This window comes from Nicotiana attenuata, chromosome 2 (genome assembly GCF_001879085.1).
Source record: "Nicotiana attenuata strain UT chromosome 2, NIATTr2, whole genome shotgun sequence".
Taxonomy (NCBI): Eukaryota; Viridiplantae; Streptophyta; class Magnoliopsida; order Solanales; family Solanaceae; genus Nicotiana; species Nicotiana attenuata.
In genome coordinates this window covers 19146188-19168837 of record NC_031990.1, presented here as the reverse complement: position 1 = coordinate 19168837, position 22650 = coordinate 19146188, and the positions used below count along the sequence as shown (strand labels likewise).

At 42.9% G+C, this 22650-nt stretch overlaps 1 protein-coding gene across 1 annotated transcript; it reads right to left on the bottom strand.

Moving 5' to 3' along the window:
* Positions 2470–5380, bottom strand: LOC109217099. The gene is made up of 3 exons (XM_019381333.1): positions 5304–5380; positions 3458–3488; positions 2470–2928 (listed from the first exon to the last, which is right to left on the bottom strand). The coding sequence occupies exons 1-3, from the start codon at positions 5378–5380 to the stop codon at positions 2470–2472; spliced, it is 567 nt and encodes a 188-aa protein (XP_019236878.1).

Below are 22650 nucleotides of genomic sequence, written 5' to 3'. Positions count from 1 at the left end.
GAATTCTTAATTGTTGTTTATGAAGACTTGGTTGGAAATCTTTAACACTGAGCCAGTAATTGATGAGACTGAGTATTGATTTAATTGTGTTAAGTAGAAATTGAGTAAGTTTGGTTATAGCTGGATCTCCCTTGCCGGGATAGTTTATTATAACATCTTTCTCCCTTGTCGGGATTATTTTGTGTATTGTATTGAAAGAAATGATATCGTGTGGCACGCCGACCACGAGATATTATGAAATGGGATCGTGTGACACGCTGACCACGTGATACTATGAAATGGGAGCGAGTGGTACGCCTACCATGTGATATTATGAAATGGGAGCGAGTGGTACGCCTACCACGTGATATTATGAAATGGGAGCGAGTGGTACGCCTACCACGTGATATTATGAAATGGGATCGAGTGGTACGCCTACCACGTGATATTATGAAAAATGGGATCGAGTTGCACGCCTGCAACAAGAGGAAATTGAAACAAGTGAAAGTGGTTTGTTTCCCCTTATTCTGTGTTAGAAGAAATCAGATGTAGTTTCTTTTGTTATTCCTGATATTCCATTTTATCTGCTAGCCCATAAGCATGTTCCCCTCCCAGTTTTAATTGTTTACTCTCCGCTATTATTTTGTTGTACTTGTATATATATCTGCACAGGTTTATCTGGTAGTCTGGTCTAGCCTCGTCACTACTTCGCCGGGGTTAGGCCAGGCACTTACCAGCACATGGGGTCGGTTGTGCTGATGCTACACTCTGTGCATCTTTTTGCACAGATCCAGGTGTTGGAGCAACATTTGAGTAGCAGTAGCATTCTGGGAGCGAGCCTTCAGTCCGGAGATTTCCGAGGTAGCTTGCTGGCGTCCGCAGGCCCGGAGTCCCTTTCTATTTTACTCAGTTTGTTATCATTGTACCGAAACAGACAGTCTTATGTTTCATTCAAACCTTGTATTTAGTATTCTGTAGAAGTTCGTGAGTATTGTGACACCAGTCTTGGGTAGAGGATTAGTTAAATTTCCGCATTTCTTTCAGTTAACTATATTTGAGACTTTCGTTTTATTATTAAATGTTTCATTATTTCTAATATTGTCGTGTTTCGTTAAAGGAGGTAATTGATAATTGTCTTGCCTAGCTCCTATTAGTAGGCGCCATCACGACTCCCGAGGGTGGGAAATCCGGGTCGTGACAAAAAGAAATTCTGATTATGATACACCACCAGAAAATGTTGGCGACAACTATGATAGTGAAAATGAAACTTGCTGTCCGAAGGAGCTGTAGTTTAGTTGTAAAGAAAGTTAGCTGTGGTTGACTTTTTGTATAAAGTTGCTGTAAAGAATCCATATGAATTCTGAAATATCTTGTAAATTCCTCAAAAGGCACTTATATTTTGTTTGCATAGCATAATTTTTTGTCACAACTATGCAAAGTTACAATTTCAGAAGTAATATAAAGGCATCATGTTATTAATTTCTTTGTTTCTGTCAAGTATTGATTTGTCCATTGAGCTTGTAAGTATTAGTTCAGGACCAAGTGTAATTGAACTTCAAATTCAAAGTTAAGGACCAAGTGTCCTTAACTTTTGAACTTGAAACTGAAACTTCAGGACCAAGTGTCCTTAACTTTTTAACTTGAAACTCAAACTTCAAGACCAAGTGTCCTTAACTTTTGAAGTTGAAAGTTTAAGTTCAGGAATATGTGTCCTCAACTTTTGAAATTGAATCCTTAACTTTTGAACTTGGAACTCAAACTTCAGGACCAAGTGTCCTTATTTTTTGTACTTGGAACTGTAAGTTAAGGACCAAGTGTCCTTAACTTCTCAACTTGTAAGTTAAAGTTAAGGACTGACTGTCCTTAACTTTTGAACTTGAAACTCAAAGTTAAGGACTGACAGTCCTTAACTTTTGAACTTTGAACTCAAAGTTAAGGACTGCCTGTCCTTAACTTTTGAACATGTAAGTCAAAGTTAAGGACTGTCTGTCCTTAACTTTTGAACCTGTAAGTCAAACTTAAGGACTGCCTGTCCTTAACTTTTGAACATGTAAGTCAAAATAAGGACTGCCTGTCCTTAACTTTTGAACCTGTAAGTCAAAGTTAAGGACCGTCTATCCTTAACTTTTGAACTTTGAACTCAATGATAAGGACTGTTTGTCTTTAACTTTTGAACTTGTAAGTCAAAGTTAAAGTCAGACAGTCCTTAAATTTTGAACTTTGAACTCAAAGTTAAGGACTGCCTGCCCTTAACTTTTGAACATGTAAGTCAAACTTAAGGACTGCCTGTCCTTAACTTTTGAACCTGTAAGTCAAACTTAAGGACTATTTGTCCTTAACTTTTGAACTTTGAACTCAAAAGAAACAAAAAGAACGTAAGCAGAAAGAAATTTTGAAAATTCAGACATCTGCTCAAACAAGAATAATCTGAATGAATCCAATTTATAGCAAAAACTTAAAATAGTAGATAAACATAAGTGGATATATCTACTATTCTCTATGCTTTCTTGAAAATGGATGGACTGCCGGAGAATATATACAAGTTGTTCTATTATGACCAATTCTTCTGCAACGACCACATTTGAATGTTATTTTTGATGACTCGGTAGCTGGAATATGCCTTTTCTTCTGCCTTCTACTTGGTGGCACTTTTAAATCTGGAGGTTTAACAATTTGTGACTTAACACTCTCTGGTACAATCCAAGAATCAGTATGCTCTACAGGATGTATTTGTTTTTCATATGTTTTCAGCCAAGATTCCTTTAAGTACCAGTGCGACCAAAAGTTGGACTTCTTGATGTTTCTCTTCTCGATAGCTGCAATTGCATGTATGCATGGTAATTCATCAAATTGAAACTGTAAAAAATCACATGTTCTTTTGTTTAAGTCCACCAAGAAAGTTATTCCTTCTTCTTTAACTCTAGAATGCCATGAATCAACAAGGAAGACCTTCAAAGTTGAAAAATTACAAGTTAGTACATTATATTAAATTATATTAAAATAGTAACCTAAACATAGAACATAATACTTACATTCAAAGTAAATGCTAAATCTATTTTCTTCAATTCCTCCTCTACCCAACAAGAAACATCATAAAAGTTCCTTCTGCTTCATTTCTTCTTTCATAAAACCAACGTTGTAGCTTCACTTGAATGAAATCCATCATTCTTAAGATAGGCAGCTCCCTTGCTTCTAATAGGACATAATTCATTGACTCAACTATGTTCGTTGTGAGCATATCATATCTTCCTCGTGGACTACAAGAACGTGCCCATCTTTCTTATGGTTCTTCCATCAAGTAGTCATAAATCTTCTTATATACTTTTGCTATATCTGACATGTAAAGATCAAATTCTTTGCGCTTGTATACTCTTGCAGCAGTTTGAAAAAGTTTTATGACCTCACTTTTCACTTTCCTTCGCTTTAGGTTCTAATCCAAATGATAGATACAAATCCCATGGTGGCTTTCAGGATATACCTTTGCGATGGCATATGCAATAGCTTGATACCTGTTTGATAAAAAAATTAAATTCTCACGGCTCCCAATTGCATTGCGAAGCTGTCACGACCCAAAATCCACTAAGGAACGTGATGGTGCCGGACACCACTGTCAGGCAAGCCAACCGTAAATACTTAATTAAATTCTCGTTTTAAATATTTCTGAAATCTCTTCTTTATACGTTTAAACTATACAAGGTAAATTCCACTGAATAAGAAATGAAACATTTAACAACCTTTAAAATTCTAAATACACCCATAGACATCCCCAGAACCTGGTGTCTCAAGTGCATGAGCTATTTCTAAGAAACAATACAATACCACATCCGTCCGGAATACAAATTGGACAGAAAGTAAATACAATACACTGAAAGAGACTATACTAGCTGCGGGTCGCCTCGAGTAGTGCAGCTCACCTTGTCCCCGTATCATCCGTGCTGCTACGCCCAGTAGGCCACTAGAAGTACATGTGCCTGTGCAACAAAAATGCACAACAAGTGTAGCATGCGTATGAAAACAACGTGTACTCAGTAAGTATCCCGTCTAATCTTGAAGAAGTAGAGACGAGAGGTCGACTTCGACACTTACTAGTGGTCCAATAATGATATTATTAAAGAGATGACTCACGGTCTTATTAAGGACAACAGTAGATTCAATGAATTACCAAACAGATAAAAGTTCCTTTTTATTAAAATTCTCTAGATTCATAATCCATCAATTAACAATTATCTTATGTCAGGGATAGCAGATAGCAATATCAATAAACCTCAAGACAAGCAATTCAAACATGCGCAACTCATGCCAAGGTCGTACAACCCGATCCAACATAAATGTAAAATGTGCACTGCCGAGGGTCGAGCGGCACAAACCATAGATGCATCTATTACCCTGCTCGCGAATCACACATGCGACGCGGTCAAATATAAATAAACAATCACCCTGCTCGTGTACCATACATGCGACGCAGGTACACATAGAAATACATGCTCAAACAGCAAATTAAGAGTTTATCGGGGAATATTTATCCAAATAAAAGCCAATCCTCTTTTAGTAATTTAAGAAAAATGAAGTTTAATCCACTTAGAAATTTCATTTACCAATTCCATAAGATTTAAGAAATTCAACTGTCAACAAGATCACAGATATTCAAAGTATAACATGCTTTTGGGTCCTAGACTACCCGGACTTACACATATTAGTAGCTACGCACGGATTCTCATCACCTCGTGCGTACGTAGCCCCCCACAAATAGGAGCGCATAATCAATTAACTCACCTATGGGGACAATTCCCTCTTACAAGGTTAGAAAGGGGACTCACCTCGCTCCGAAGATCCATAACCGGCGTTCCATGCCCTTCTAAAGACTCGAATCGATGCTAAATTCTCCAAAGCTAGCCAATAATTACGAAAATCCATTAATATATGCTCAATTAATCATTACAAATCCAATTTATAACAATTCCTAACCCCGACGAAAAGTTGACAAAAACACCCTCGGGCCCACGTGCCCGGATTCCAAAATTTTTTCGGAGATAAATTTTACCCATGAACTCACGAACTCAAATATACGGTTTTCTCTTAATTCCATACCCAAAATCGTGGTCAAATTCCAAGAATATCAAATTTCTAGGTTTTCCCTCAAACCCCCAAATTTCTACCAATTTACATGCTAAAAATCCATACATGATCGACGTATTTAACTTAAGATAGGTGGGATTAGCTTACCTCGCCGTTGATGATGAAAAATCCCACTTGAAGCTCTCTAAAATCGTCCACACCCAATGAAATATGGGGGAAAATGACCAAACCCCCGATTTTAAAAGAACCATTCTGCCTCCAGCACTTCCGCACTTGCGGTCTCTTGACCGCTTCTGCGGTTCCGCAGGTGCGGCACTCCTACCATTTCTGCGGTTATCTCACCAGCCCTTCATTTCTGCTTCTGCGACCTCTCTACCGCAGATGTGGTCCCGCATCTGCGGCAAAACGACCGCATCTGCGGTCCCAGCTCTCTTTACGTCTAACCGCTTCTGCGGCTCAATTCCGTGTGTCTGCGGGGCCGCTTCTGCGGTGAATCCTCCGCAGAAGCGGTTATACCAGCAACCACACCCCTTCAGCTATCTCCAAAATCCCAATTTCGATCCGTTAACCACCCGGAATCCACCCGAGACCCTCGGGACCCCAGCCAATCATACCAACCAGTCCCAAAACACATTACGGACTTGCTCGAGGCCTCAAATCATATCGAACAACGCTAAAATCATGAATCGACCTCCAATCCAAGCTTTATGAACTTTAGAATCTCAAACTTCTACTTTCGATGTTTAAACCTATCAAATCACGTCCGATTGACTTCATATTTTGCAGACAAGTCATATTCGACATTACGGACCTACTCTAACTTTCGGAATCAGATTCCGACCCCGATATCAAAAGTCCACTTCCGGTCAAACTTCTCAGAAACCTTCAAATTTCTATCTTTAGCCAAATGACTCCAAACTGACCCTCGGACCTCCGAATTCACTTCCGATCGCGCTTCCAACTCCAGAATCACCATACGGAGCTACTCCCAGACTCGGAATCCCAAACGGACATCGATAACACTAAAATTCTCTTCAACCCAACTTATGAAATTTTTTCCAAAATGCTAATGCGCCAAAACGCTCCCGGGTCATCCAAAACCCGACCCGAACATACGCCCGGCTCCAAAATCATCATACGAACCTGCTGGAACCTTCGAATCCTGATTCCGAGGTCATTTACTCAATAATACGATCTTAGCTAATTCTTTCAACATTAAGATTCTGAAATGAGGATTTTCTTTCCAAATCAACTTTGAACTTCCCAAAGTCCAATTCCGACCACAGGTGCAAGTTATAATACCTGAAATGAAGCTGATCATGGCTTCAAACTGCTGAACGCGACGCTAGAGATCAAAACGACCGGTCGGGTCGTTTCATTCTCTCCCACTTAAAAATACGTTCGTCCTCGAACGTGCTAAGAACTGTGCTGGGGGTTGTCCGAAATCACATTTTAACACCTCGAGCACCTACCCGTGCTACTACGACTCAGCTGGGCACCCTAGCCCGATCAATTTGAAGATATCCTTTTCCACTTAAGCAAATAAGCCTTAGAGCCCAATTCGAACATCTGGAATTCTCTGCCAGGCCTGTTCCAACATACGCTCACCGTATCAATAACTACACGCAACACCAAAACATGACTGCATACCTTAGCTGAATTCAGTACTTGGACCACTTTACTCACAGGGCCACAATAACATTCTCTGATCAAATTAATCGAAATTCCACGAATCTGATGCTCTCATTGCACCTCACGACCTACATAGGTCTTGATATAATTTTTACAATACCGCCACGACGGAAGAGATGTGTAGAAATTCATAACCACTATCGAATCAACAATTCATTGGGTCTATACTCCTGACAGGAACCATCAACTCATTCTGAACCAAATAATGGTCTTTGCTTCTTAATATACTTCATATAATCAGATTGCAATGATCCTAAATCCAATGATCCCGTCTCACCCAGTACGAACTGCTCAGGCAATAAGCCACCCCGGGCATGATCAAAGTCTTATATGATGCCACAATGTGCCGATAGGCTACCAATTTGAACGCGATACAAAAGGAAAATGTACTCTGAAAAGGAAATCCAATTACCCCGCTCGCGAATCGTACATGCGACGCGGTCAACGTAACTAAACAGACACCCCGCTCGCGAATCTTACATGCGACGCGAGTACACAACTAATATGAGCTTTCCTCAGAAAAATAGGAAATAAAACACATAAAAACAGATATAGGAATCTGCACTCAGGATCACATTATTGTGGCACGCAACCCGATTCAAATAACATACCCATGGCGGCGTGCCACCCGATCCACCTATATAGTTCACACAAGGAGATACACACCGAGCTAGATTGCTCATTACAACAAAATACCGAATGTCGGCCACAAGCACGCTAAGTGCATAATACCATCCCTGGGGAGACATATAGTGCCATAAGCTACAAACTCAAGCACAACTGAGGTGCGATATACAATCTGAATCTCAAGAGCCATTTTGCTCATATAACATCATCTCTACGCGGAACCTCAACACATAAGCAATTTCCCAAGCCGTCTCACAACTCACACTGCACAATGTATCATTACATGAAATATCTGAAAACGAAATAACACCCTGGCTACTCCTCCATAAGGAGCGCATTACTGAAATGAACACGTTCGACCTGATTTAGAGCCCATATTCACATTTGAATCCATCCACAGACCTCAAGCTGATTCTGATCGCACTGAACTAGGCTAATAACCTTTCAAAGGTCCATAATAACTCTCCTTTCTTTCATAACGCATAATAACAACCATCATAACCGGAGTAATCCTCCACAGTCCACAACTTAATAAATCGAGTGCCCTCCAGGCATCAATTCCCAAATCAACGATATCACCACAATCTTCATACCTGGTTTAATTCTCCAACCAATCAAGTGACTACATGCCACACTTATACAACATTCCCGTGGGGCACGCTCCCACAACCTCCCGTAATAGATAACAGGTCTGTACATCCAAACCACCGGCCGCACTAACGCGGAAAGCGATCAAGAATCCTTAACCAGGATGCAAAGTCAAAACACCGATCTCAGGTGACGCTGAAGGCAATACCAACTTACTTTAAACCTCGAAACTACTTTCCTGCTCATCCGAGCTCGTGACATCCTTGTTAACACTGAACTGCAACTTGATCCTTACTTCGAATTCCATACCACTCACTACACCCAACACCAATATACGATAGAACACGATTTTCATCATAGCTCTAGAACCACTAATAGATTAACACTTCATCATATAAAAACTTTTCGTTTGACTCACTTCAGAAGGACCATAGCAACACACAGGTGAATTCTCATAACCGTAGAATACGCCAAATCTCTAAGTAGTGGTCTTAAGCCACCATAGCCCTTCTGGGATCCGCCTACACATGACAAGCCATAACAGTAGAATACTTCTGAATAACATCAATTACAGCGGCCGACAGGCCTCGCACGTATCGCCATAAATCACTTGCATAATTTGTTGAAGAAACTAATTACTACCACCAATATGCTAATTCAACTATGGCTAACCAGTATATCTCCTTCTAATTTATCCTTGATTGACTTAGAAATAATAACTCCATTCAACACGTAGCACACTCCATCCGCACTCATACCGAGTGACCGTGAATCACGAGACCATGCTGTCTCAAATCCCACAAACCATTTCATACCTCCCTTGTGCGCACATTCGCATCCTCAACTGGTATGCCCATTCTGATAATTCCACTACGGATCCAAAGTCTTTTCTCATTTTCCTCCCCAAATGCTACACTGCAAGTCAAAACATCATAGAACGTTCTGGGCCTCTTCTCATAAGCTGCTACAAAAGCTTGATTCTTAACCGCACCTATAGGCTCGAAATCATTGGGCACCATGCTTTACCCCTTTGAATTCACTAGGACCGTTGTTGAGAGTCACCCACTCTGGCTTGGTCCCGAATATAATCAACTCCCAGGCCCCGCTTGCACAGGAACACCAATCTCAATGAAGCACTCGATTGGATCACTTTCCTTGTAAGTCACCTCTGTACGAAGCATAAATCCAGAATCCTCCCAAAGCTTGGACATGAGCCAATAAGGTCAACCGTGGCACACCCTTAACAATTTCTTTTCTCAAATTATCACTTATGCTATTCTCCCATAGCTAAAATAACTTACCAATACGTCGATAACCGAAACCTCACAAGAAGATCACCATACAACCCAATCAAAGGCGGTGGGACTCTCCCACTTAGCTTGAAGACACTATTACGCAACTCTGAAATTCACCAGGATTCCTTATCTCTCATTGGCATAACCATGCGCAATCGGCCGCAAAATTTTTTGGAATCTTTCTGTAAAGCCCCTTTTTATACTCTGAATCATCAACCACATTCGCACGACCGATCTCTTTGCGGAACCAGTCCATTCATTCCTCGTGGACACCAATTAAATATGCGGCAACCTCTTACCAATTCAAAGTTAGGTAGTATCCTTCCTCGTTCCAAGCAGCTCCTTTCCGTTATATCCAACCTCTTACCGCATAATAGTCCGCACTTCAAATTAATCCGTAGGCCCTAGCCACCAATCACTAAAAATCCCAATTCACTCCAAACTCTCCTTAAGGTGCGTAGTCATCTTATCACCAGACCCATATGCAACTCCGCCACTCTCCCACCTTGGCAAAACTCACCCCTTTAGTCAGCTACTCGATCTTTGCTTCTTATACCTGGCCTTCTAGAAATTTTTAACCATCGCTTGACACTTCCCACATGTCCTTCCTCATCCTCTGCTGCTCAGTTGTTGCCTTAATAAGATCTATCTTCGTAGCACTTGAACCCACAAATCGTTACTAACTTCAAACCTTTCCGGGGATCATCTTTCTCGAGGCGTCGACATCAGAAACACCGACTCAATCCTGAACCACCGCACCCCGCAATCTCTGACCGTCGCTTCTTCATTACTAACTTGCAATATCCTGCTCCAAAGGCGAATTGTAGACGATCATAACACCGGCGAACTTAGTACATTCAATAAGGACAACGACACTTTATCATAGAAGAAGACTCCACCACGCTCGCAATTACCAAGTCTCGTTACTCCATCAACCCAAACCGGAACATTCTCAGCCCGATTGCCTTTCCCCTGCCGGGAATAAAATACCGAATCTCTAGATCACGCACTGAGTAAACCTCCCTTCAAGTCATTCACTGCCCCGACACGTAGGCAAACACCCTACCATCGTATCAATATTGCAGAACAATCGTTCATAAGCATCATGGCAACTTGTGCCTAGCCTCAGAGCTCTCAGGAGTACCGCTACTGAGCTGAAACGACAGAATATCCTTCCACAAGGCGACGACAATAGCTCAAACAACCCCATAGGGAGAAACACCCTGCACCACATTCGTAGTACCATTACAATCCTTCAATTCTCGATTTATAACCAGCGGTTCGCGTCGCGTAAGATTGAGTAGGAAGGAAACAAGGGCATAAGCCTCAAGGAAATCAAATCACACGATGTGGAAACAAGAAGGGAAGTATTCCTAACAGCCCCGTAGCCTCCCGAAGATAAGTATAGACATCTCCGTACCAATCCGCGAGACTCTACTAGACTTGCTCATGACTCGTGAGACCTAAGGGAACCTAGTGCTCTGATACCATGTTGTCACGACCCAAAATCCACTAAGGGTCGTGATGGCGCCGGACACCACTGTCATGCAAGCCAACCGTAAATACTTAATTAAATTCTTGTTTTAAATATTTCTGAAATCTCTTCTTTTATACGTTTAAACTATACATAGTAAATTCCACTGAATAAGAAATGAAACATTTAACAACCTTTAAAATTCTAAATACATCCATAGACATCCCCAGAACCCGGTGTCACAAGTGCATGAGCTATTTCTAAGAAACAATACAATACCACATCCGTCCGGAACACAAATTGGACAGAAAGTAAATACAATACACTGAAAGAGACTATACTAGCTGCGAGTTGCCTCGAGTAGTGCAGCTCACCTAGTCCCCGTATCATCCGTGCTGCTACGCCCAGTAGGCCACTAGAAGTACATTTGCATGTGCAACAAAAATGCACAGCCGGTGTAGCATGAGTACGAAAACAACGTGTACTCAGTAAGTATCCCGTCTAATCTCGAAGAAGTTGAGACGAGAGGTCGACTTCGACACTTACTAGTGGTCCAATAATGATATTATTAAAGCGATGACTCACGGTCTTATTAAGGACAACAGTAGATTTAATGAATTACCAAACAGATAAAAGTCCCTTTTTATTAAAATTCTCCGGATTCATAATCCATTAATTAACAATTATCTTATGTCAGGGAGAGCAGATAGCAATATCAATAAACCTCAAGACAAGCAATTCACACATGCGCAACTCATGCCGAGGTCGTACGACCCGATCCAACATAAATGTAAAATGTGCACTGCCGAGGGTCGAGCGGCATGAACCATAAATGCATCTATTACTCCACTCGCGAATCACACATGCGACGCGGTCAAATATAAATAAACAATCACCCTGCTCGCGTACCATACATGCGACGTAGGTACACATAGAAATACATGCTCAAACAACAAATTAAGAGTTTATCGAGGAACATTTATCCAAATAAAAGCCAATCCTCTTTTAATGATTTAAGAAAAATAAAGTTTAATCCACTTAGAAATTCATTTACCAATTCGATAGGATTTAAGAAATTCAACTGTCAATAAGATCACAGATATTCCAAGTATAACATGCTTTTGGATCCTAGACTACCCGGACTTACACGTATCAGTATCTACGCACGGACTCTCGTCACCTCGTGCGTATTTAGCCCCCACAAATAGGAGCAAATAGTTAATTAACTCACCTAAGGGGACAATTCCCTCTTACAAGGTTAGAAAGGAGACTCACCTCGCTCCGAAGTTCCATAACCGGCGTTCCACGCCCTTCCGAAGACTCGAATCGATGCTAAATGCTCCAAAGCTAGCCAATAATTACGCAAATCCATTAATATATGCTCAATTACTCATTACAAATCCAATTTATAACAATTCCTAACCCCAATCAAAAAGTTGACAAAAACGCCCTCGGGCCCACATGCCCGGATTCTGAATTTTTTTCGGAGATAAAGTTTACCCATGAACTCACGAACTCAAATATACGGTTTTCTCTTAATTCCATACCCAAAATCGTGGTCAAATTCAAAGAATATCAATTTTCTAGGTTTTCCCTCAAACCCCCAAATTTCTACCAATTTACATGCTAAAAATCCATACATGATCGACGTATTTAACTTAAGATAGGTGGGATTAGCTTACCTTGCCGTTGATGATGAAAAATCCCACTTGAAGCTTGATAACTAGGGATTTTGACGCATTTTATACTCCTTCTTGCTTATGCTTTGATTAAATATTCATACAAAATAGTCCCAAAAGGCTCACAAGTTGCGCTTGTTTGCAGGTTTGGTCAACAAAGTGACAAAGTGTCAAAGATCGGCTCAAAAGGAGTGAAACTTTCACAAGTGCCAAAGACAAGGCAAGCTCAGGCAGAACAGGCCCAGTGCGGCCGCACACCACTTTGTGCGGTCCGCACTGGAAGATTCAGAGAGCTGGTTTTCAGGCTTAAAGGCAGTACGACCGCACTAGGTTCTGTGCGATCCCCACTGAAGGCAACGCGGCTACAGTCCATTCTCTGCGGTTCGCGGTGCAGAGATTCAGAGAGGTTGATTTTCAGAGTTTTGAGCCTCCGCAGTCAACTTTGTGCGGACGGCGCTAGAAGTCTCCGTGGCCGCGGTCCATTCTGTGCGGTCCGTGGAGCCTAAATTCAGAGAAGGAAATATTGAAGGCCAAAGCCAAGTGCGGATCGTGGTCCAATTTGTGCGGTCCGCACTAACCCCGCAGGGGCATTTTTGTCCAGATTTTTCAGCTTAGTATAAATAGATTCTTTTTCCATTTTTTAGGGGATCAGATATTGTAATTGAGCAGCTGCACTCGTGGGTTCGACTTTCTAAGCCATTTTGGGCATTTTTACGTACTTTTCACCATTGAATCTTTGTATTTAGCTTAGTAATTAATTAATATGAGTTTATCTTCTTCTATTTCTTGTTTTTCTTCTTTGAATATGAGTAGCTAGACCCATTAGCTAGGGTTGTGGCTCAACCCTAGTGTGGGTAATTGTTGGGTCTTGTATTTTAGGGCTAATTTGACTATGGGTGTTTGTTATTTGGGGCAAATTCATGGTTAATTTCTGAATTAGTGGTTGCAAACACTAGTTTGTGTTAAGTTGACTTGAGGTCTTCTTGAGAAAGAGAGCCTAAGTCTCCGAAATTGACCCAACAAGGAATTGGGGCGTATTCAAGAGATTGATAGCCCCAATTAAAGTGTTAAACCTCGAGAGAGTAATACCCGACTTGAACCCTAGTTGCTTGTGCAAATTTGCATGCCCAATTGGTCTTGAGAAAGTCAATTGGGCAAAATCACTTGAACCACCGAGAGGTGTAGAGTGGGAAAATTAGTGCAACGGTTATATCATACTCCCCAAATATGTCAAATGTGCCTTAGACTCAAGTACCCGTCAATTGACCACCTAGGCGGAAGTCACTACCCTAGTGCCTTTTAAACCTATTTGAACAACTTGTAGCATTTCAACTCTTAGTTTAATTTACAATTTGTAGTTTGATAAAAGTAGAATTATAAAGAAAATCCCAAAAATGAATAGAAGAGCAACTAAGAGCACATACGCAATCCTAAACTAGATAGATACTTGGTTCCAATTCTAGCTCTCTGTGGATATCGATCCCGACCCAAAATCGGGTAAAAGCTATTGCGACCCTCTCTTGCTACATATTAGTAGTGCGGAGTTGGAAGCGATCACCTTTTGGCGCCGTTGCCGGGGAGCTAACGGTTTTGGCTATCTATTTAGTTAGTTTTGTGTATTGTTCTTCTTTCCTTCTTTGTTACTAATTTGTGTGTGTCAATACTACAGGTACCAAATAGCTTTAAATGCTAATGACCCTCTTGGAAACGTGATTGCTGGGGAGGAGGTTGATGATATCGGAAAGGATGAGGTTCCTCCTGAACCAAGACGAGGCCGCAAGGCCAATGCTAATGAAAACGTTCCAAACCCTCCTCCGCCACCTCCAAGAGCGGTTCCTCGGGTGCTCCCAAACCAAGGCTATGCAATTGCAATTGTCCCACCCTGAATTCGGGCGGGCAATTTTCAAATAACCAATGTGATGTTGACCTTACTTGAGCAGCGTGGGTATTTCACGGGCGCTGCGGATCAAAATTCATACAAACATCTCAAGGGGTTCGTGGATACATGTTGGGGGATTAAGTAGACGAATGTGTCCGAGGATGCTCTTAGATTGAGACTTTTCCCATTCACACTTCGGGGGAAAGCATTGGATTGGCTCGAGAGACTTCCCAACCATTCCATCACAACTGGGGATGAGTTGGTGGATAAGTTTATAGCTAAATTTTTCTCATCCGGGCACATGGCGGAACTTCGAGATGAGATATTGGCCTTCAAGCAAGAGCCCACGGAACCTTTGCATGAGATTTGGGAGCGCTATAGAATGATGGTGAAGGAATGCCCCAATAATGACATGACGGAGAATATGTTGCAACAAACTTTCTACCGGGGCATCAATACTACAAATCAATTCATAGTCAATCAACTCGCTGGGGGTAATTTTATGAAGTTGACGTATGATGAAGCTTGTGCCATTCTTGATGAGATGGCGGATACATCCTCCGCATGGCAAAGTAGAGCCAATGTTCCTCAAGGTGACCCTATGGTTATTCATTTGCATAAGGAATTACATGACCATGGACAAGCTATAGCGGAGTTGACAACTACTATGAACCAATTGGCTAAGGAACAGTTGCAACAAGTCCAAAATCCTTGCCAAGTGAATGCCATGGAGGGTGTTAATATGCTAGTGAACCAGAGAAGGCAACAAAACCAAGGGAATTCTGAGCAATTTGATGATGCATGTGATGGGTTTTAAAATGATGGTTATGATGAGCAAAATGAAGAGGTACAATATGTGAACAATTATCAAGGCCAAAGAGGCAACTCTTCTAACCAATAACAACAATGGAGGTCCCAAGGTAATTGGGGCAATCAACAACAAGGCAACAATAATTGGAATAATCACCAACAAGGGAACAATAATTGGGGAAACAATAATCAAAATTCGAATTGGGTAAATCAAAAAAACAATCGGAACAATCAAGGAAACTGGGGGAACAACAACAATCAGGGTGGATGGAACAACAATCAAGGCAATCGGGGGCAAGGCTTCCAAAGGCCCCCAATGTACCAACAACCGAACAATCCACCCCCATTTCCTTCTCAAGGTCCGAGTTCTTCTAGCAATGATATGGGTAGAATTTTAATGATGTTCGAACAAATGATGAAGAAGAATGCGGATTCGGATGCTCAATTGTCTTCTCACAACACTTCCATTAGAAATTTGGAGGTGCAATTAGGCCAAATCTCTCAGTCATTGAATACTCGCCCGAAGGGTGCTCTACCAAGTGATACGGTAGTGAACCCTAAGGGTGGGAACAATCATGTCATGGAGGTTACGACAAGAAGTGGGAGAAGCAGTGATGTGAATGCCTCGAAACAAAAGCAAGTTGTGGATGATGATGTTGAGTTGCAAGAAGATGAAGTTCCATTGGTAGTTGAAGATGTGGTTGATGACAATGTGAACAATGAAGTGAGGATTGACATTAATGAGGCCGAGGTGGAAACTCAAGATGCCGTGAACCCGTCTAGGGAACACGTGATTGACATGCCGGAGCCGGTTGTGCCAAAAGCCAAGGCTCCTTTGCCAAGGCCACCTCCACCTTATCCTCAAAGTCTAGCAAAGCAGAGAAATGATAATCAGTTCAAAAAGTTCATTGATATGATGAAGAGCTTGTCCATTAATGTGCCTTTGGTGGAGGCTCTTGAACAAATGCTGGGCTATGCAAAGTTCATGAAAGAATTGGTCATAAAGAAGCGTTCTATGGATTGTGAAACTATCAAGATGACCCACCAAGTTAGTGCTATAGTACATTCAATGTCTCCCAAGTTGGAGGATCCCGGTGCTTTCACTATCCCTTGCACTATTGGTAGTACGGATTTCGCCAAGGCTTTATGTGATCTAGGGGAGAGTATCAACTTGATGCCCTACTCAGTTTTCAAGACCTTGGGTATTGGGCCACCTAGACCAACTTCCATGAGATTACAATGGCGGATAGATCAATGAAGCGACCTTTGGGTATTGTGGATGATGTGCTTGTCCGGGTGGACAAATTTATCTTGCCAGCGGACTTTATGATATTGGATTGCGAGGTGGACTACGAAGTCCCGATCATATTACGAAGACCTTTCCTTGCTACGGGGAAGGCTCTAGTTGATGTGGAAGATGGGAAACTCACTTTCCGGGTGGGTGATGAAAAGGTAGTATTCCATGTGTGCAAGTCGATGAAGCAACCCAATTGTACCGAAGTGTGCTCATTAGTGGATTTAGTCACGGCTGTGATAATTGATGATACAAGTGCTATGATTAATGTGGAGGACCCGTTGGAGGCCGTGTTGTTAAATCTTGAGGTAGATGATGATGAGGGCCGAGTGGAGTGCCTAAATGCCTTGCATGGAATGGGGTCCTATTCTTATGATCCTAGAAAGCTATCCTTGGACCTCGAAAATAGAAAGACTCCTCCAACTAAGCCATAAATAGAGGAACCTCCGGTGTTGGAGTTGAAGCCATTGCCTCCACACCTCAGGTATGAGTTCTTGGGCCCTTGTTCTACTTTACCCGTTATTCTTTCTTCGTGCCTTACTAACTTGCAGGTAGATGCCACTTTGGTGGTTCTCAAAAGGAGGAAGAAAGCAATTGGATGGACATTGGCCGACATTCGGGGAATAAGCCCCGCATTCTGTATACACAAAATCATATTGGAGGATGATGCAAAACCCTCCTTGGATCATCAAAGAAGATTAAATGAGGCAATGCAAGAAGTGGTGAAGAAAGAAGTGATAAAATGGTTGGATGCCGGGGTTGTGTACCCTATTTCCGATAGCTCATGGACTTCTCCGGTGCAATGTGTGCCGAAGAAGGGTAGGATGACTGTGGTGACAGATGACAACAATGAACTTATTCCCACTCGGACAGTTACCGGATGGAAGGTATGTATGGACTACCGAAAACTGAACAAGGTGACCCGCAAGGATCATTTCCCTTTGCCATTCCTTGACCAAATGCTTGATCGCCTTGCGGGGCGTGCCTTTTATTGCTTTTTGGATGGCTACTCAGCATATAATCAAATCTTAATCGCTCCGGAGGACCAAGAGAAGACCACCTTTACTTGTCCATATGGCACCTTTGCTTTCTATCGGATGCCGTTCGGGTTGTGCAATGCTCCAGCGACATTCCAACGATGCATGATGGCTATTTTCACCGATATGGTGGAAGATATTTTGGAGGACTTTATGGATGATTTTAGTGTGGTTGGTGATTCATTTGAAGAGTGTTTGGGAAATTTGGATAGAGTTTTGGCCCGACGTGAAGACACAAATCTCGTACTTAATTGGGAAAAATGCCACTTCATAGTTGAAGAGGGCATAGTGTTGGGCCACAAAATTTCAAAACATGGGATTGAAGTCGACAAAGCCAAGATAGAGGTGATTTCAAGGCTTTCTCCCCCCACTTCTGTCAAAGGGGTGAGGAGTTTTCTTGGGCACGCGGCCGGAGGTTTATAAAAGATTTTTCGAAGGTGGTAAACCCCTTGTGCAAGCTACTAGAAAAGGATGCCAAGTTTGTGTTCGATGAGGGATGTATGCAAGCATTTGAGCTTCTCAAGCTTAAGTTGACCACTACCCCTATCATTACCGCACCAAATTGGAGCTTGCCCTTCGAGCTCATGTGTGACGCAAGTGACGTTGTGGTTGGGGCTGTTTTGGGTCAAAAGGTTAACAAAATGTTTCATCCGGTGTACTACGCTAGCAAGACCATGAATGAGGCTCAAAGGAACTACACGGTTATCGAGAAAGAGTTGTTGGCCATAGTTTTTGCAATGGAAAAGTTTCGGCCGTATCTTATGGGGGCTAAGGTCATAGTGCACACCGATCATGCCGCCCTTAGGTACTTGATAACAAAGAAAGACTCTAAGGCAAGGTTGATGCGATGGGTGTTACTACTCCAAGAATTTGATCTAGAAATTGTTGACCGAAAAGGTAGTGAGAACGAAGTGGCGGACCACTTGTCCCGTTTGGAGGAGAAGGGGAGGCTTTGTGATGGCTTAGAGATCAATGATTCATTTCACGATGAACAACTCCTTTCGGTGTCAATGAATGATATGCCATGGTTTGCCGATGTTGCTAATTACCTTGTGACCGGAATAATCCCGTGTGAGCTCTCTTCTAACCAATGGAAGAAGCTCAAGCGGGATAGTTTGGATTTCTATTGGGATGAACCATACTTGTTCAAGATTTGCACGGATGGTGTGATACGAAGGTGTGTCCCGGAGGAATAGCAATTGAGTATTTTGGAGGCTTGTCATTCCTCTCCCTATGGTGGCCATCATGGCGGGGCGATGACGGCTTCTAAAGTTCTTAGTTATGGGTTTTATTGGCCAACTTTGTTCAAAGATGCAGGTGATTTTGTGAAGAGATGCGACGAGTGCCAAAGAGCGGGTGGAATTTCGAAGAAAGATGAGATGCCTCTCAATACCATCCTTGAGGTTGATATTTTTGATGTATGGGGCATTGATTTCATGTGACCATTTGTTAGCTCTTGTGGGAACACTTACATTCTTGTGGCGGTGGCCTATGTTTCAAAGTGGGTCGAAGCCGTGGCTTTGCCCAACAATGAAGCCCGGAGTGTTGTTGCATTTCTAAAGAAAAGCATTTTTACAAGGTTTGGTACTCCTCGGGCAATCACAAGTGATGGGGGGTCTCATTTTTGCAATAGAGCTTTCGACACTTTGCTTTCAAAGTATGGTATCAATCACAAGGTTTCTACCCCCTATCATCCTCAAGAAAGTGGTCAAGTGGAAGTCTCCAACAGGGAAATCAAAAGCATATTGTCAAAGACGGTCAATGCAAATAGAACCGATTGGTCGAAGAAGTTGGATGACGCTCTATGGGCTTATAGGACGGCTTTCAAGACTCCTATTGGTATGTCTTCGTACCGGTTGGTATTTGGGAAAGCTTGTCATTTACCAGTTGAGTTAGAGCACAAGGCCATGTGGGCTTTGAGGAAGCTTAATCTTGAGTGAGATGTAGTAGCCAATCTTCGTGTGGAGCAACTCAATGAACTTGATGAATTCCGATTCCATGCCTACTCCAGTTCGTCCTTGTATAAGGACAAGATGAAGTACCTTTATGATAAATATACTCGTGGAAAGGAGTTCAAAGTTGGTGATTTGGTTCTCTTGTTCAATTCCCGGCTACGTCTGTTCCGGGAAAGCTCAAATCAAAATGGAGTGGACCTTTTGAAGTGGTGTGCGTGACCCCATTTGGTGCTCTTGATTTAAAGAATAAAAATGGTAAAGTTTTTAGAGTAATGGGCACCGGGTCAAGCATTATCTTGGAAAAATTGATGACAGCCACGTGGTGGCACTTCTTCATTTCAAATGATGTGATGGTAACCCGCGTCGTGCCGCGAGGTTAAATCAGGCGCTTCTTGGGAGGCAACCCATGTGTTTTTCTTCTTGTTTTCTTTGATTTTCTTTGTAGTATAGGATTGATTTTTGGGCTAACTGGTTGTGAGATGTTACAGGATTGAGTTGATGCAGTGCAGGACATAATTGAAAAAATGCACAGGTCTTTGAAGTTTCCAGTGCGGTCGCACTACCATTTTGTGCGGACCACACTGGTAAAGGGTGATGAGAGGACTCTCTGAAGTTTTCCACCGCGACCGCGGTTGATTTGGTGCGTTCCGCGGTGGACCACTGCGGCCGCGGTCCATTTTGTGTGGACCGCGATCCATTTTGTGCGGTCCGCACTGGTAGGTGAGTTTCTATAAATAGACCCTAAGGGCCTCCTTTTACTCTTTTCGCACTTTTGCCTCTCAGACCTAAGAAAAACACTGTTCATCACACCCTTTGCTCATAATTAATTGTTGGAATTGCTTAGCTTCATTTCATCTCATTATCCGGTACCATAATCTTCCTTTTACTTGTTCAATTTGGTTAATTTCATTTAATTTTCATTTTTCTTAGCTTTTAGTTCTTCTCCTTCCCGTATTTTCTTAATTGATTAGGTTAGAGTAATTAAATCTTGATTCATGTGGACTTAGTTAGTATAATGGACTGGGTAATCATTTAGAGACACTAATTAGGTGAATAATGGGAGTTAAAGGCAAAATTTCATGAACCCTAGCTAAGTGCCACTTCTGGGCACTCAGTGCGTACCGCGGTCATTTCTGTGCGGTCCGCGTTGCCCCAGTGCGGTCCGCAGATCCATTTTGTGCGGACCGCACTGCTGAATCTCTGAAAGCTGAACTTTGGGCAGTGCAGCCGCGGTTGATTTTGTGCGGTCCACACTGCCTAGATACAGAGAGTGGGTAGTCTGACCCCCACCTTTGTGCGGTCCGCGGTTGATTTTTTGCGGTCCGCGGTGACCTCAGTGGGGCCGCGGTTTCTTTTGTGCCGTTCGCACTGCTTTGATACAGAGGATGTGTTTTTTGAACCCTACACCTGTGCGGACCGCAGTTGATTTTGTGAGGTCCGCGCTGGCCCCTGTGCGGCCGCACACCATTTTGTGCGGTCCGCACTGGGCAACTTCTGCAACCTGTCTGCAACTTTTTCTTTCCTGCTTCTGAAACATTGTTCTTAACTGATTACATATACTAACAAGCTGATTGAACTGTGTTTGCAGACAAAGGTAAAACAACGGGGCAAAGGATCTAAACAACCCGGCAGAGGTGAATCCTCCCGGGGAGGGAAGCAGAAGATGATTAAACTCACTCCCCAAGTTTGGGAAAACATAAAGAGAATAAGAAAGTTAATGAAAGCTGCTGACAGAGCAGTTGATAAGTCGGGGAGTGAGTACGAGCCCTCCTGGGAGATCTCCTCAAACTCCGTGCCAGAGTACATGCCTGACTGGCCGGAGCGGCATAGATTGACAGATACTACTCCTCCACCATCACCAACTGCCCAAGCACCAGCACATGTTTCTTCTGGCTCGTCTGAGGGCTCAGCAGCAGGTAGTGAAGAATACTCTACCTCCCCAACAGCTTCATTATCCGGGGAGGGGGTAGAAGGAGAAGAGGAGGAAGTAGAGAGAGATGAGGAGGTAGCTGAAGGAGGTGAACCAAGGGTTGGGGGTGTAGATAGAACGAGGAATTTGGAGGTTTGGCGAGAGAGGTTCGTGAGTAAGGTGGCGTACCACAAATTTAGGGAGTGGTGGCCGGTGAGAAAGTTGATTCCGTAGAGGAGCTTCACTGATAGAGACCTATTACCCCACAACCCCAATGTGCAAAGACAATTTAGGACTAGAGTGGGCTGGGAACATTTTCTGGAGGAGTGTGTGGATGCCGACAAACATATGGTCAAAGAGTTTTACTGCAATGTAGCCCACATCAAAAAGGGCTCCAAAGTGACCAAGGTTCGAAATCTGACAGTGTTATTCGAAGGGAAGTACCTCAACGAATACCTTGGCTTCAATAAGGAGGATGAAACCTTGTACATGGAGAAGATGGAGATGGGTGAGGAGGTTCGTCCCTGGCTAGCACAGTACCTGGCAATCCCAGGTACCACCCTCGACTAGTTGACTGTTGGAATCAAGATCTTGAGACGGACTTTAAATTTTGAAGCACGGGGATGGGAGACTTTTGTGTGTAGCCGATTGGACCCCACGACACATGAAAACACCCTTCCTCTTTCTCGGGCTGTGTTAGTGGCTTCCATTATGGCAGGGTACCCCATCAATGTGGGGAATGTGATGTCGAGGATTATCTCCATCGTCGGTGCGGAGCATGACCGGAACTATCCCTTCCCCAGCACCCTCACTATGTACTTCCGGGACTTGAAGGTGGACAAGAGGCCTATGACATCAAGGTCAAGGTGAAAGCCCCATTTTCCATGTATAGCATGCAGGGGGACGACAACCCCAAGAGCAAGAACTTCAAAGCCCCAACTGGCTAGTCCGAAGAGCCAGTTGTGGTAGTATCCCCTGTTGAGCCTACCTCCACTTCCACAGATATCCCTCCCGGTCCATCTACATACACAGCCACTCCTCCCGGTCCATCCACATCAGCAGGCCTAGAGATCCCATCTTCCCGGGCCCATCCTATTACTGCTCACCGACTGAGCTAGGCCCTTATTAGCATAAACAACTGGATGCAGACTGCCTCATCCAAGTTGTCCACCTTGACCACCACTGTAGAGGCTCAGTCGGCTCCTCCAGCCCCACAGGTGCCCCAGTCGATAGAGGATGCGCTCAAGGAGATACTTGATAACCAGAAGAAGATCCTCGACACTCAGGCAGAGCTCTCAAAGGCAGTTGATTCACATAGCAAGGCTCTAAAGGAGCTTGCTAAGGAGAATAAGAAGC